Source organism: Centruroides vittatus, unplaced genomic scaffold (assembly GCF_030686945.1).
Source record: "Centruroides vittatus isolate TY-2023 unplaced genomic scaffold, ASM3068694v2 contig_459, whole genome shotgun sequence".
NCBI classification, from domain to species: Eukaryota; Metazoa; Arthropoda; class Arachnida; order Scorpiones; family Buthidae; genus Centruroides; species Centruroides vittatus.
In genome coordinates, this window is record NW_027122255.1 from 492,203 (window position 1) to 508,516 (window position 16,314).

Here is a 16,314-nt window from a genome sequence, read left to right on the forward strand (position 1 = left end):
GTCATTATATTCGAAGTAAATATGGCCGAAGGTTAAATCGATAATTGGCTATTAACTTAAAGTAGATGTTTGTTTGGAATTTTGAATACATTCTTTGCCAGTGGAGTAAGTTTTTACTTTGTTATAGTTTAATGAAATCTTTATCTGTCGGCATCGACATTTTATATGATTTTGATGAAAAGAAACTAGTGGACAAAAGAAAAGAATGAACTTCGATATCTATTGGAGGGGTATTTTAGATCGATTCTTGAGTCTTTCTGCTCAGAACACAATAGGGTAGTGAACGGTTAGAATTGGTGCAGCATCTTCAGCAGTTCCCAAATGTCAAGAGTGGATCTATTGCTTTCTTCCAAACTTTTTCTTCTTGCCCAATCTTCTGCAAATGTCGAAGATGCCAAAACAACTCTTTCTCTTGGTGAATGTCCAACCAATTCTCCAACGAAATTAGATTTAGAACGGCAATCAGCTGATAAATTGTATTCTCTAGCGATTATAGATTTTTATTTAAAGTATCTCTCTAGCTCTCTTTCTGATTTTAAAACTTACTCACTCACTCAGTCACACAATAAAGTCTCTTTACAAAGTCGAACCTTTCACGATTTTTTAATCAAAGATCGATCGACATTACTGATCATTTTATATATATATATTCTTATATACAAGAGAGTGAGAGAGAACTTTAGATCGATAAAATTTTCGAACAAAGAAAATGTTAAATTATGAAATTCTTGAACTTCATTAAATATACGATTCCAACTTTAGGTTGGATCACGAAATGACGACGAATTTATTATTTAATTCATTATTCACTACTCGGGAATTTTGTTTTGGATACAAAAATCCTTTATTTGACTTTCCGAGATAAAAATGAATTTTCTTTATTCGTAAAACGGGGAAACAGTCGAAACAGATCAATTAGTCGTAGCAGGAAACATAAATCTGATTTTTAAAAGGGATAAAATGATCTATAGACGAATTGTATTGGTAAGGAAGTTCCGATATTCTAAATTCCTTTAAAGGAATTCCTGACGCGATATTTGTAAATGTCCATTAAGTTAAAATAATGATCACGTCGAATCGGTTAATGGGAGTTTTAAGGATTTAAAGTATTCAAACTTTCTCTGCTTAAGGATAGAATAGACACAACCGCATAAATTCATTACAAATCTAGCAGCCTCTTACAAAATTTCTGATTGTAATCAACGGAAAATTTAGTATTTTAACACTCAAAATATACTTTTTTACTTCAAACTGCACTTCTCTCTTTATATTTACTAATCAAAATATATATATATTTTTAAGTAGAAACGGATTCGACTTCATTTCAAAAGTTCCAAACAATATATTATTAAACACCAATTTTTAATTTCTAAATTACAAGTAAAAAAATAAAAATTTTTAATTTCAAATTTAGTATCGTTATTTTAATAGCAAATCTAATTATGACCCCCTTCGAGTACATTAGTTTAAGATCATTACAAAATTATTGATTACTTCATAAATAACTGCATAGTTAAGAAAAAATGTTCTGTATATATATATATATTTTTTTTTTCTAATACATTTTCCCCCTTACTTTTTAAATCTACTTACGTTTAACTTTCAGAATATTAACTATAAATATTTAATTAACCGAAACGTTTCCAACCAGAAATTTCAATTTATTCTCGTGCATTAAGTAATATTTCATTACGACTGACTTTTCGGAATCTTGATAAATATATCATACCTGGAATATTTTTCTTAATAATTAATAATTCAAGAATTTTTAATCTTCTAGTATCTATATTTATTGAAATTTATTATTATTATATATGTATTTTTTTTTAATTAATAAGTTTGAAATTTTATCTTTAAACTTTATCATTAAAAAAGAAAAAAAAACTTTTAAAGTCTATTTTTTTGACAGATCTCGTACACTATAGTCTGATTTATTTATATATATATATATAAATAAAAAAATGAGAATAAATACTTTGATGTGTTCCACTTGATTTATTCTCAATTCTTCTACAGAATCGAATAACTGATCTGTCACTAAAGTGGATTTCTGGATATTTGTTATGTTCGCCGATTTAATGCCAAATCGAGATAGAATAGTTTTGATTTCGACTCGATTTTTTTTTCCTTTCGGAGAACAGAAGTTTGTCACTCGAAATAAGACTCAAAACTTCTGAGATAAGCGCGAATATTTATTAGAAAAAACAGTTTTACCCGTAGATAACACCATAGAAATTGTCTTTCCAAAAATCCCACTTGTTTCCTGTTAAATTTATCTTAAAACGTTATCAAATTAATTAGTTAATTGTAAATTTTTCTAAGCAGAAGAATTTTTAACTTTTTTTTTTTGGATTTAAAAATATTCTGTTCCTAGTTTCGTTGAGTCGGAGAATTGGAAAGTTATCTGAGATATCCGAGTTGATAATTCCACTCAACTGATGCAAAGCTTGTTGCGATCTATCGATGCATCTCGATCGGTTTATGCACACTTCACCGATTGACGTCTATCTGATCTACTTGGCAATTGACTTGTTAAAAGTCTGCACAAAATACCCTTTTACTAAGCAAATCTCACAAGAAACTCGAATTGCAGATTTTTAACACTCGTATCTCATGAAAAGAATCGATGCGATTTTAGTAAAATTCTTTAAATTAATCAAGTCCTTGAAGAGGAAAATAACTAAAATTCGATTCTTGTAATCGAATTTAATTTATATTTTACCAGAATAATTTATTAAATTTAAAAAAAAAGAAGAAAAACATTTAAACATAATAAACTACAGATCTCATAACCCTATGGCAGCAGTTTTATTGCTACAAGGTTATAATACATCAGTACAAATGTATCCACTTGTTGCAAACTTTTTTTAAATATTTTTTTTTTTACAAATGCTTTCTTTCTTTTTATATATATATATATAATTTTTTTCTTTTCCTCTATCTTCTACGAAATAAAATTTCATTGCATATTTGGCAAATGGAAATTTCACAATAAATCTACTGTTATACAAGTAGGAATGATGGTTACTGTGCCCATATTTTTTGTATTTTTTTTTAATATCAAATCCACAAACTATATAATCTGATAAACAAGCAATCATCTTATTTGATATCATTTACAATATCTGTCCAAAGATAATAAAAAAATCTTCACACAAAATTAAAAAAAAAAGAAAATAAAACAATAATAATATTCTTCCATTTGATGTTCTACAAATACAAATAAGAACACGAAGAAAGGAACATTTTTTTCTTAACTGACTAGATAAATGTCTTTACTACAAATAAATTTTATAGATATATATATTTTTATTTTATATATATATATATATATTTATTTTTTTTTTTTATTTTTTTCTTTGATTAATTCAAAAATATGATTTTGTTCTTCTTCTTCTTCTCCTCTTTCTTGAAATGATTTTCGTGTACAAATAACTTCAACAGTATTGTTATTATCAGCTGTTTTCTTTATCTTTTCAAATATTAAATTGAAATATATTCTTGGAAACTAACAAAGACAATACCGATGCGTAACAATTTGACAATACTTAGTTAATAAAAAACATATTGCGAAACCACATAACATTTTTTTTCTTTAAGATGTCATTCTACTTGTCTGATAGAAGCAGAAATACAATCACAACATATATATATATATATATAAGATATTTATATATATATAATAAATGAAGGATAATTATAGATATTAAATTAAAACCCGTGAAAAATCTTTGGAAATTACGTAATTTCTTTGGAAATTTTATATATATTTTTTGATTTTTTTTCTTTTTTTGATGATAATCTTCTAGAGAGTTTCAATCGAAAATATTTTTACTTATATCAGAACATTAAATAAATTTTATAGTATTTTATCATATTTATAATTTATTCTTTTAAGTTGTTTACAATAAAGAACGGTATCAATTTTTTAATGCCATCCTTTTATAAATATTTATAAACTGTGATTTATATTTTTGAAAAAAAACACACGAAAAAATGTTCTTATATTAATGCTTTTTCCCCCTAAAATTTACAAAATTTTACACTTAACTATTTCTATAAAAAATAAATAATTTATTTTTAATTTCTTTAAAACGAAGATTTATTTATGTAAGAATAAACTAACGTTTATGCATTTTATTCCCTTCTCTTTTAAAATAATTTTATATAAAATCACAGTTTATAATTTATATAAAAGTATTCATTAAAAACAATTTATAATTTAAAACACGCGCAACTTAAGATCTACAGTATGATTTAAGAAGAGAAAAATTTAGTTTCTATCTTAATTTAGCTCATAAATTTATGTATTTTTACAAAGATCTAACATATTTTGATAATCTTAAAAAAAAACTACATCAAGTAAGTAAATAGAAAATAAATCTTTCAGAATTGTGTATATAAACAATAAATTGCTTAATACAATAATAATAATAATAATAATAATAATAATAATCCAATAAAAATTTTATGATGAAAGTAAAATTTCCATATAAAAAAGGATTTAAATAATATACAATTAGCTGCAATTAATGTTCGTAAGAAATTTGTGAATAATAATAAAAATATCTTAAAAATGATCAAGTTTACCATATACAACCAATCTATTATATATAACATGTTCTTTCTGGTAGAGCAAGCTCTGTTTATCTATGGAAGCAACTAGTATTTTTTTTACATGATCTTCTCATTTAATGATGATAATTATATGATTATAAATTCAATAACTGCATAGGAAAAGGAAGACCGAACATTTTTTTTTCAGAATTTTCTCGGTAAACCATACTTATAAATGTACCAATACTGTAATTATTCTCCTCCTGGTTTTTTTATATATCACTGTTAAAGCTTAATTTACTTCAGTTTGCATAAATATATTTGATCCTATTAAATCCTGATAATACTAATATTAGAGAAAAACAGCCCACAGATATTTCTTTTATATATATATATATACTGTATATATATATGTGTATATGTATGTATGTATATATATATATATATATATATATATATATATACATACACACACACAAAAAAAAAAATGAAAAAAAAATTCCCCATCATTATTCCTGATGAGACCAACTAGTTCTTACTTTAACATAATGATCTCTTCTAAGATGCGAACTTAGCGTAGTTTTCCAAGAGAATCTCTTCTGACATATGTAACATTTGTATGTTTTTCTATCTAGCATGTGTATTTCCATGTGCCTCTTCAAATTCGATAATCTCGAATAGATTTTCCTACAGTAGGGGCATCGTGGATGGACAGACGACTCTTCGAATGCCACTTTTCTTCCACTATTATACGGAGATCTGAATGTTAGAGGTTTGATTTCGTTAGTTTCTGCATTATTCGTTTCGACAGACGTTAACTGTTCATTACACGGGCTATTTTCGGAACAGGACACGTTGTTTGCCACATAATGCTTCTCGCAATTGTTATGTTCGGAATAACTGACGTTGGATTTTTCCCCTACAGACGGATGAGTCTGAACTAATAACTGTGATAGTAGGGGTGAATTATTTTCTAGATTCCCAAAATTCTGATTGCATTTCGCTTCCATTTCTTTCTCGTCTTCCGACTTCGTCTCGAGTATACAGTTGGAGGATTCGTCGTTGACGGCGGATTTCGTGGAGGCTACGAAATTATTCTGCGTATTGACTTCGTTACTTTCATTCATGTTAGCGTTAAATAAGGAATGGGAGATAAAATCCGCTTGACTGTGAGTCGACACTATAGTAGGATATACAGTATTCGAATCGGTGGTGACGTCCGGAGTGACGTAAGCGAGTTCTACCGAGGACAATTCCACGTTGGATATTTGATCTTCGCTCTCACTACCCGTCGAACTGGCAGCAATGTGTACTTTGTGGTGTACGCGACTGTGTCGCTTTCTTTTCAAATGAGGATAATTTCTTTTCTGTTCGTCCGTCGATGAAATTGAAGTAGAATTTACGTTCTGATCGACGGGATGGGATTCTTGTAGAGAACTTATGGAATCCTTACCACCCGTCTGCCCACTCTCCACCGTCAACCCTTTGACCTTTAAACTTTCGGCAGTTTGTAGCAGGGCGGTCAACTGGTCTTGATTAACGTTTACTTCTCCGCGATACATAAAATCTACGATTGTCCTGAGTTCCGTATATTTGATGCCGTTTAAGATAACGATAGGATGTTTGCAAGGATTTTCTAAGAGTAACTTCTGAAAGAACGGACTGAATGCCGAAAGAATCACTTTGTGGACCCTCAAACTCTGTCCTTCGCACGCTAAAGTTACATCGACTAACGCTTCCGAAGTGAGAAGTTCTTCGAATCCGGTCAACATATTTGTTTGGTGGTCTTTCCACTTCAAACATAACTGATGGCTACCCATTATGTTGTCTTTATACTTAGCTTCTCTTCAGCGATGCTTTTTGCCCTTGTACAACTGTAATCAAGAAAAAGAAGCCCTAGAAAACCCAGCTATTGTCAAATGAAGCATTACTTGAACCAAATATAGAAATTATATTTCAAATATGCTTGATATATTTTTAATTTAATACGAGTAATTTCATCAGAATTTCTAATAAATTCTCTTTCATTTACCTTTATTTTTCTTAAACCATAATCTCTTTTAATATTTTTAAATAAACAGAAATTGGAATTTGTATGAAAAATTAAAATGGAATCTAATATAAAAACCCTTTTTTTCATTTCATATTCAATTATATCGTTTTTTGTTTTAAATTTTATTTTCTTGTAAAACAAGAAGTTTGGATACTTTTTACGTTATAATAAATAAAAAAAAATTATTTTCTAACGGATTTAATTTTGTTTTTAAGAAATAAATACTTTTTAAATACATGTATAATTAAATAAATATAGAATTCCAGTATCTGTTTATATTAAATTTTAAAACTAAGCAGATCTAAATATTTTACTTTAAAATTAATTTCATGCAGATGATTTTCTTCTTAAATATATTTATTCTATTTAAAATGCCAGCTCTAATAATAGTATATATATATAAATATTTTTCTTTTAAATTATATTTTATGAATAATTAAACTAATCGAGATTCATATTTATTGATAAATAATTCCAATTTTTATTTAAATTTCAATAAATATATTTAAATATTTGAAGCTTTCGAAAATGTTCAAACCTTTTCCTTCTAAATGTTTACATTTGATCATTAAGAAAATGCATAGAAAATTCTTTATGTAAAAAAAACTTTTATTTAATAATTAACTTTTTACTCTTTCACATATTAAATATTTTATAAAACAATTTTCATCATATTTGTCATTGAAAAAACACTCTGATCTAACGAAAAAATTAATAAACTTATGTAATTTTTACATATATTAATAAAATATTTTAAATCATATTTTTTGATAAATTAAACTATTCAGGGGATTCAATTGACCCAATAATATTTTAGTAAGGCATGAATCATCAGTTACAAACACTTATATGACTACATTTTTAAAAATTAAATCATTTTTTAAACTATAAAAAACAGCCGAAGTGAGTATATTTTGAAATTGGCAGCATTCTGTACACAATTTGTGAGGCTAAACTAACATAAATGATCAATATAAGTTCATGGTATGATATATTTATCTTTATGTAATACTAGAGAAATATAATAATATTAAAAAAATTTTTAAATGTTTTCAGCATATATTTTCAATTAAATGGAACCTTAAAGATTATTGATTAAATAAGTTTAATGTGTGAATTCCAGCAATAGAAACCAATATTCATCTGTCATAAAATAGATTCTACAAAGTCGATAGATATTGAATTCGGCCAACTAAATATAGTCAAATATAAGCAATTGGTATTCTTTTATATAAAATTTTCTGGCATTTTTCATTTGCGTATGGAAAATAGTTGTAACTCTTAAACTTTGAATGCCATTTCATGTGTATTCCTAGTTAAGAACATAAATTTACAATTTGCTTATTCTTTAATTGAATTTGTGAACTCCAAATATAAAATCCAAAATAATGCTAATTTTTTGCAATTTATCATTATTAAATGAGAATATTTTAAGAAAAATATAACATTAGTGTATTAATATTATTGTTCTCAATTGAAACACCCTTTGAAATTTTTATTAATTAAATAAATAATTTTTTTTCTTTTCATTATTTTAATAAAAATTTAAAAAGTAAATTTAATATTTTACATTTAATAAATATATAAATTTAATATTTGAGAATTTTAAAGCTAGAGTTTTGCACTTTGTTAATATTTCGGCTAAGTAATTATTTTAAAATTTGTGGCAATTTTGGTAATTTGCAATTGCATAAAATGATTCTATCATTTCTCACTGCTTAAAAGGCATATTGCATTAACTGAAAAATGTAAGCCATCTTAAGAATACATCATTTAAATTCTAATATAATTTAATGATAAATTTAAATAGGAATTAACAAGATTAATTTTTCTTGAATTCTTACATCTAAACGAAATATTTAATTATTCTGACAAGTTGTAAAAATCAAATTCAAGACCAAAAGATCCACCCTAATCATCCACTCTTCAATTTATTAATTGTTTGAATGTATTTAATTAATTTTACAGAAATCTAATATTAACTATTTAATCAATACTATGTTGATGTTACTGAAATTTAAAGATTTACAAAAGGATGAAATCATGATAAATTTTACAATAATTATAAAATCTTTTTGCAAATTTGTACTTTTTCTTTTGCACTGGAAAGGAATTTTTTTTAACAAGTTTTTTAATGAGGTTTTTAATTTCTGTAAGATTGATAAATTCAAAATTAAGAATAGCAAAAATTATTTATATATTACATATATTAATATTTTTAATATTTAAAATTTATAAATTAAATAATAATAGATAAAAATATCCTCCCAAAAAATTTATTTTAATTGATCCAATATTTGAAAATTATTTAAGAGTTTTTGAAAAATCTATTCATCTAAAGTTTGAGATTATATTTCTCTTTGCATATTTGTTTTGGCAATATAAATTTATTTTATATTAAAATAAATAATTTTTAAGTTCTCTAAAAAAATTATTATTTGCATGAAAAAAGTATGTTAGCCAAAAAATGATGTAACATAATGAGACTATCCCAAGAAGTAACAAAATTTTCAGTAGTTATCAACTGTTTTTAACTTCTCTCTCTCTCTAATATAAAATTTTAGCATCATCGTTCTTTTTTTTATTATTGGAAAAAAAAAGTAAGAATTTGTAACATTTTATAAAAATCCATTATTTACAAACAATTCATTAAACTACAAAATCATACCTGAAAATGTTTAAACATTCCGCAAATACAGATAAACATTTTGTATTAAATATCTTTAGTTGGCAAAGTTCAGCACATTTTTCTCTCTTACATTATTTAAAATATTCCTAACAAATGAGGAAATGTGTTTTCAGATATAATAACTTTTATCAAATTTTAAAAGTATAATGCAAAAGTATATAATTACTAAATATATTTGTGATATTAGCAAGAATGATAGCACTCAAATTATATTTTATGAATAGCAGAAAACTTGCAACATCTTGATAACACAAACAAAATTTCATCAACATTTTTCTATGATTAATAATTCCTGAAATTAAGCCATCTCCATAGGGATGCATGCAACAATGTATTGTTAAATTAAGAGATTTAATGGAGAGAAATCAACAAATTGTTTTCTCAGTTTTTTAATGAACACTTTTTCAAGTACACATTGGAATTTTATATATTATTTTAATGAAATTTATTGCCAACTTTTAATTCCTTTCAATTTTAAATTATATTTAAATGGTTACCTCAATCATCAATTAAATATTTTCTTTTTAGATAAATTAATGAATTTTTTATTCATACAAGATAAGAAAAATCTGCTCTACTTTCCTTAATATTGCATATCTTGTAATCATTCTTTCCTTATTTAGGTCCGATTGTTATAATTATGCAACATATTAAACTTTTAAAGTTCCAAATGAGTATTTTGCAGCAATAATACTATGAAGTTTTTTGATAAATCAGCTAAATAAATACAAGAATCAAAACAGAATAACATTATCAAATTTTTTAATCAAACACTTTTAGAAGTTTATCCTTTATTTAGCATCCTGCGTAGGTTTTTATTTGTATACTCATATTTCACTATAATTCACCTTATTCTTCCTTTTCAAATAATAGAACTACACCTTGATTGTTAGTGTTCAAAAACGATTTTTAAAAAGAAACTACAATATTTTTAAAAATTTTATAACTTTATATTTTGTTCTCCAGCAAGCATGAAGAAGTAACTTGAAAGTTAAAAATTTTTAAACAAGGAAGTACTAGAAATATTAAAAGCTACTTTTGGATAAAAGTTATCTAGATAGATTTCTATTTACAATTTTTCCTTGATGATGAAGTCAAAGAAAAAACTTTATTGAAGCTTGATTGCATTTACTGTTTATTCAATATTTTTCTGTTTGTGATTGAAAACAAATCATGGCAACGGATAATAAAAATATTATATATTATGAATGACTAGACCCTAGTTTTTGGATTATTGTTGAAAATAAACTTAATCTTAAAATGTTTTATTAGAAAAACTATGCACATATTTTAAACCATGTCAACCAACACATTTCTACATTGATATTCCAAACTCCAAATTGTCCATGAGAAGAACTTCAAACTGTTTTATTGGAATCAACATATAAACATGTATGTGTATGTTTATATATAGACACTCCAATCAAGCAGTTTTTGACAAGACATTTCATTAGACTGATTTTAGAAAATTATAGAAATGCAAAGTCAGAAAAAAAATTATATACACTCTAGCCTTTTCCCCCTACTCTTATTTAATTATAGCTCTATATCTAAAACTTTTACAACAGTTTAAGTGAAAAAATAAGTCTTGGGTTGACCTTGACATCTAATGATATCCTCTCAATAGTATGTTAAAAGTATATGCTTAAAATATATTTTAAACATACAAGATATATATAAGGAAGTTCAAGTGTAAAATTTTTGCTATTCTTATTTTGTTAATTTACTAATCTAATAAAATATGTGGTTTTAAAATTACCTAATTCTAAAACATAAATACATTTATATATTTTGAAGTAAGTATTTTGAATTATAAAAATTACTTAAATAGTGTCAAAAAACTGTATATTGTATCATTTTATAAACTGTAAATGTAAAATTTACATTGTACAATATTTAAAAATTAATATTTTAAATTCAGAAATCTACCAATTTCAGTTCAAAATATATGTTGCCAATATATTACAAAAAAATTATGAAAATTTATTAGATTATTATTTAAACTTCTCTGTAATATCTAATAACTTGCATTTGATCTTGCATTATTAAAGAACATCTAATTAATTCTAAAAGACTATCTAATTAATTTTAGAACACAGTCATTTACTCATTATTAAACCATCAGAAGCTTAAAAAGTCACATTTATAGATAATGCAATATACAAAAATAAAATATATAACTGTATTGATGAATGTCATCTTTACCAAGAAAATAATACTACTTTATATAAATGATGAACTACTGACAACAGTGCTTTTAGTGTACAGTTAAATAAGTATTAACCAGAATGATACATTATTTGACAGTCAAAACTGTGTCAAGCTTTCAAAAATTAACATATAATATCTAATATTTGTATTATTCAAAATTGGGATGCAATCATTTAGAAAAGACTATGGGGAAGCTAATGGTCGGATAATAAATAAATGACTGTAATTATAATTCAATAAAAAAAGAATTAATTTTACATTTTATAACAATAAAATATATAACTTACTTATAATATTTAATTATATTTAAATCAAAATAATCTTACCATATTTAAAAATTACTGTTAGCAAATTAATTATCATATTATTAGTTACATAAATTACACTTTTCTCTGCTTCATGTAATCATTTAATTGTATATGATCTTTCATAAATGTAATACTCCTTAAAATTAAACACAATACAATATAAATAATAAAAATTTACCTTTTTTTACAGTTTATTATATTTTACATTTTATAATGTTAAAATGAATAATTTCACATAGATGAAAATACATTGGTAAGTATCAATTTCTTAATTTGATATTATTATAGTTTTAGAATCATTACAAACCAAAATTAAATATCTTATTAATAAATTCATCTTTTTATATTTGATTTTCTAAAGAGTTAAGATGTTTTTTGCAATAAACTTAAAAGTAAATTGCTTTTTAATATTTCTGCAGAGCTGCTGAGAGACAGAGTCACAGTTTCACATTCTCCCTCATCTCTTTATGACTTATTACAAAAAACAATTTTCAGGATTTTAGGTAACAAAGTTCAAGCTATAATTAAAATAAAATTTGTTAAATTATGAATCCTGTCAATGTTTTTGGGCCCAGGTAATTTCTACTTTCTGCCCCATCTCAGCAACCCTGTATTTCTGTACATCTAAATACTTTTTTCTATTTACAATTTTAGTGAACCAGAAGAAAATTATTAATGTGTTAAAAATCTTCATTATATTTGTACTCAAAACATAATAAAAATATCTTTGTATACTTTTTCCCTTACAATGTTTTATATTTAAATTTAATTAATTTAACTACATAAATTTAGTGAAATTTGAAGCAAAAAAGTAAACAATGAGTCAATCAAAAATAAAAAAGCCACTAATTTTCAACTGTTGATATATAATGATAAAAGACAAGAGCAATTAATGCAATATTTCTAATATTAAATTATTATATTTGCTTAAAAAATCACTATATATATATTAAATCTAGGAACTTACTATACATATAAAACAGCAGACAAAAATATTAATTTAGTTTATAATTAAAGATAGGATAACAATAAAAAACAGAATTTACTTTTTTCAATTACAATTTTTATATGCTTTTTTAATTAAAATTTATATGTAAATGTGTTTAAATACATGTCTATGCATTCTTATGAAGTACAGCATATTCTACATATAAAAGTAATTATTGTAAAAAAATAAAAATAAAAAGACTTTGGACAATAATTATAAAATTATATATATTTTAAATTATTGTACAAAATAATTATTTCCTAATTATTACTAAAGAATAAAATTTTAACAAATTTTAATTAAAATTTCTAAACTATTTAAATTAAGTACATAATTAGAATCCTTTTTGTTGGTTTTATTAAAAGAAAATTGAATGTAATTAAATATATATAATCACATAAGAATATAAAAATATAAAATATGAATATTTTATATAAAGAAAATAATTCTTTTTAGAATGGCAATTTATTTGACTTTTTTAATTTTTGCATTTTTTTTTGTATGTAACAAGCATTAAATTATATTTACAAAGATAAGGAAGCTACCTTTCTTCACATTTTCTTTTGCATCAGAGATGTGCAAATTCATTTCTCTTAATTCCTATGAATATTTACACCATGATCTCTTTTAAGATGTAAATGAAGATAATTCTTCCAGGAAAATCTTTTCTGACAAATATAACATCTATAAGTCTTTCTTTCAAGCATATGAATTTCCATATGTCTTTTTAAACTCGAACTTTGAGAATAGACTTTTTTACAATATGGACAACAAAGGTTTTTTAAAGAATCTTCCATATTTATAGATTGAGATGTATATACATTTGTTATGTATTTTTCTTTCTTCCTCACTAGCTGTTGATCCTCCTGCCGCACGGAAAGCTGCAAATAATTACTGGGACCGGGCAATTCACATGTAAGCTGATTATCTGTATTCATTATTATATTGGAAGGTTGAAGTGGGCTTTCACTTATACTGACTGATGAAATAGCCAATTGGGAAAACACTGACTGATGACTTGCAGTTTGTTCGCCAGTCGAACTGTGAAGCTCTAAATTAGGTGAATTATCATCAGTGGATGCACATTGTTCTGATATCTTTATGTTAACGTTTGAAGGTAATTCTATAGATCCGCTAGGAGTCATTGAATGTAGGGCCGAAACTGGACGAGCCGTTGAATCTGTAATGCTATCACATGCAGTTATGGAATTACATACCGAATGTGTAGAATATTGATTTTGCACACAATTAGCTGGCATTGGTCTATTGTTGATGGAAGTTGATTCTACGACAATATCTGGTGTAACATCGATCAATTCTGGAGAAATAGGTGGTTCAATTTTAGGTGAAATTTGTTCGTCAGAGTAATTATTGTGAAAATTATTACAGGTTGATTTTCGTTTTTTCTTTCTGTTTCCTGTAGATTTAGCATCCGAATGATAGCTATGGTTAGATAGATCATCATTGACTTCTGCTATGCCCAGCTCATCGCTCGATCCATTTTCTGGTGTTATTTCCGTCAGACCGTTGACTTTTAAGCTTTCTGCCGTCTGCAGAAGGGTATTTAACTGATCTTGATTAATATTAACTTCACCATGATACATAAATTCAATAATTGTTCTGAGATCTGTATATTTAATTCCATTTAATATAATAATGGGATGCTGACACGGATTCTCCAAAAGTAAATTTTGAAAAAATGGACTACAAGCAGAAAGTACAACTTTATGCACTTTCATAATTTGACCTTCACAAGCGAGCGTCATATCTACCAAAGCTTCGGTGCTAAGCAGCTGTTCAAAATTATTAATAATATTGTTATGATGATTCTTCCATTTTAAGCATAACTGTTGACTACCCATCTTAAATTGATGATTTTCTTTCTATCTTCTGAAGTTTTTGGAGTCACTTCTAAAACTGTACTCACTGAAAAGAAAATAAGCCCTAGAAAACCTACAATCATCAAAAATGAAGCTAAAAAGTGATTAAATTAACAGTGAAAATAACATTTTTTTTTTAATTCAAAAGATTTTTGAGATTAAAGTATTCAAAATTTACAACTGTCCATAAAATAATAACAATTATTGTTATATTCAATTTACCTATTTTCTTTTAAGTAAATAGTAGATTTTATTAAAATTATATTGATAATAATGAAAAATTTTAAAAATTATTTACAGTTTATATACAATTAAAATATTGATAATATATTTAATTACACAATAATAATAGCAAAATTCTTCATAGTCTGAAATTATAAACTACAAATTAATTCTCTTATAACAAATAATACTTAGAATGATTTCATTTAAAAATACATGTAGCATTAATTACATTTATTTATTCAAAATTTTATATATATATTATTATTATTTTCATAACAATTTAATTATATATATAATCAAACATTATGAAAATAATTATATAACTGGGATTCTGTAGCTGTAGTTGTTTAGTTGTTAAATGGTTTTATCTTGTAAAATTTGAGATTCATAAAAAGAACAAAAACAAACAAAAAACACTGATATTAAGTCTTTTAAGTATGTAGACTACATCAAGAATCAAATGTTCTTATCAATTCTATAAATATGTTGAGACTTTTTTAGAATTGGTAAATGATGCATAATAATTCTTTAGTTTCCATATTTATAGTCATCTCTACTTCCCATTTTGAAGCAAACTTTAATTATGTCGTACTATTGTATACATATAAAATCAAAGATTAATAACACTATTTTCTTATGGGTACATCTCACACCACATATGCATATCTAAAGTTGCATTATATCTGTTACTAAAAAGTTTTAAACATAGAAATTTTGTCTGTAGCTTCAAAAATATATATAGTGTGTGTTGACTGGTTTTTTTTTTATATAAGATTAACTAAGGTATTTGTTAATTTAGCATTATTACACAAGATGAAAACTACTATTTCAGTTGGTTATTTTTTAAAATCAATATCTGATATTTTAAGTTTTTAATATTCTTGCATACATTGCTAATTAGGCTTCTTAATACTTCCTTTAGCAAAAGAAATGAATGTCAAACTGTCTGGCTTGCCAGCAGACACAACATGGGATATTTTTTATGAATTAGCAATTTTAATTATCAACCTGAAGTTTCCTTATATAAAAATGAAAATAGACCCTTAAAACCCCCCAAAAAGAAAATCTGTTTTTATTTCAAAATTGTTTTCAACAATATTTAATTGTTGGAATTTCTTGTCAGGGAGAAATAAAACAAAAATTTCACTTATTCATCCCACATGGAAGATTTACATATAAATGAATTGTGTTTAGATTTTTTTCTGAATTTATAAATTACCTAAATAGAAGTTTTACCATCATTTTATAAACATATATCTATGAAAAAGTATGTGCAAATCATTGCTTTTGTAAAGAAATGCACCATGCTATCTCATGGCATTAATTAGTGGGGAAAAAAACCTATCAGATTCAACTTTGATTAATTTCTATTTTATTTTTATTAATTAATCATAGTATTACAT

The 16,314-nt window shown here is 25.0% G+C and overlaps 2 protein-coding genes across 3 annotated transcripts in view; both read right to left on the reverse strand.

Annotated features, from left to right (window-relative positions):
* Window positions 1–5,040: 5,040 nt before the first annotated feature.
* LOC136977416 (sex determination protein fruitless-like) lies at window positions 5,041–13,488 on the reverse strand. The gene is made up of 2 exons (XM_067272887.1): window positions 13,352–13,488; window positions 5,041–6,431 (listed from the first exon to the last, which is right to left on the reverse strand). The coding sequence occupies exon 2, from the start codon at window positions 6,375–6,377 to the stop codon at window positions 5,067–5,069; it is 1,311 nt and encodes a 436-aa protein (XP_067128988.1). The 5' UTR covers window positions 6,378–6,431; window positions 13,352–13,488; the 3' UTR covers window positions 5,041–5,066.
* The window catches only part of LOC136977417 (longitudinals lacking protein, isoforms H/M/V-like), a 108,985-nt gene continuing 105,923 nt past the window's right edge, over window positions 13,253–16,314 (reverse strand). For both annotated transcript variants that reach the window (XM_067272888.1, XM_067272889.1), the window contains one exon: window positions 13,253–14,732. In XM_067272888.1, the coding sequence (XP_067128989.1) occupies window positions 13,400–14,668 (1,269 nt within the window). In that variant the 5' untranslated portion in view covers window positions 14,669–14,732 and the 3' untranslated portion in view covers window positions 13,253–13,399. The remainder of the gene's footprint in view (window positions 14,733–16,314) is intronic.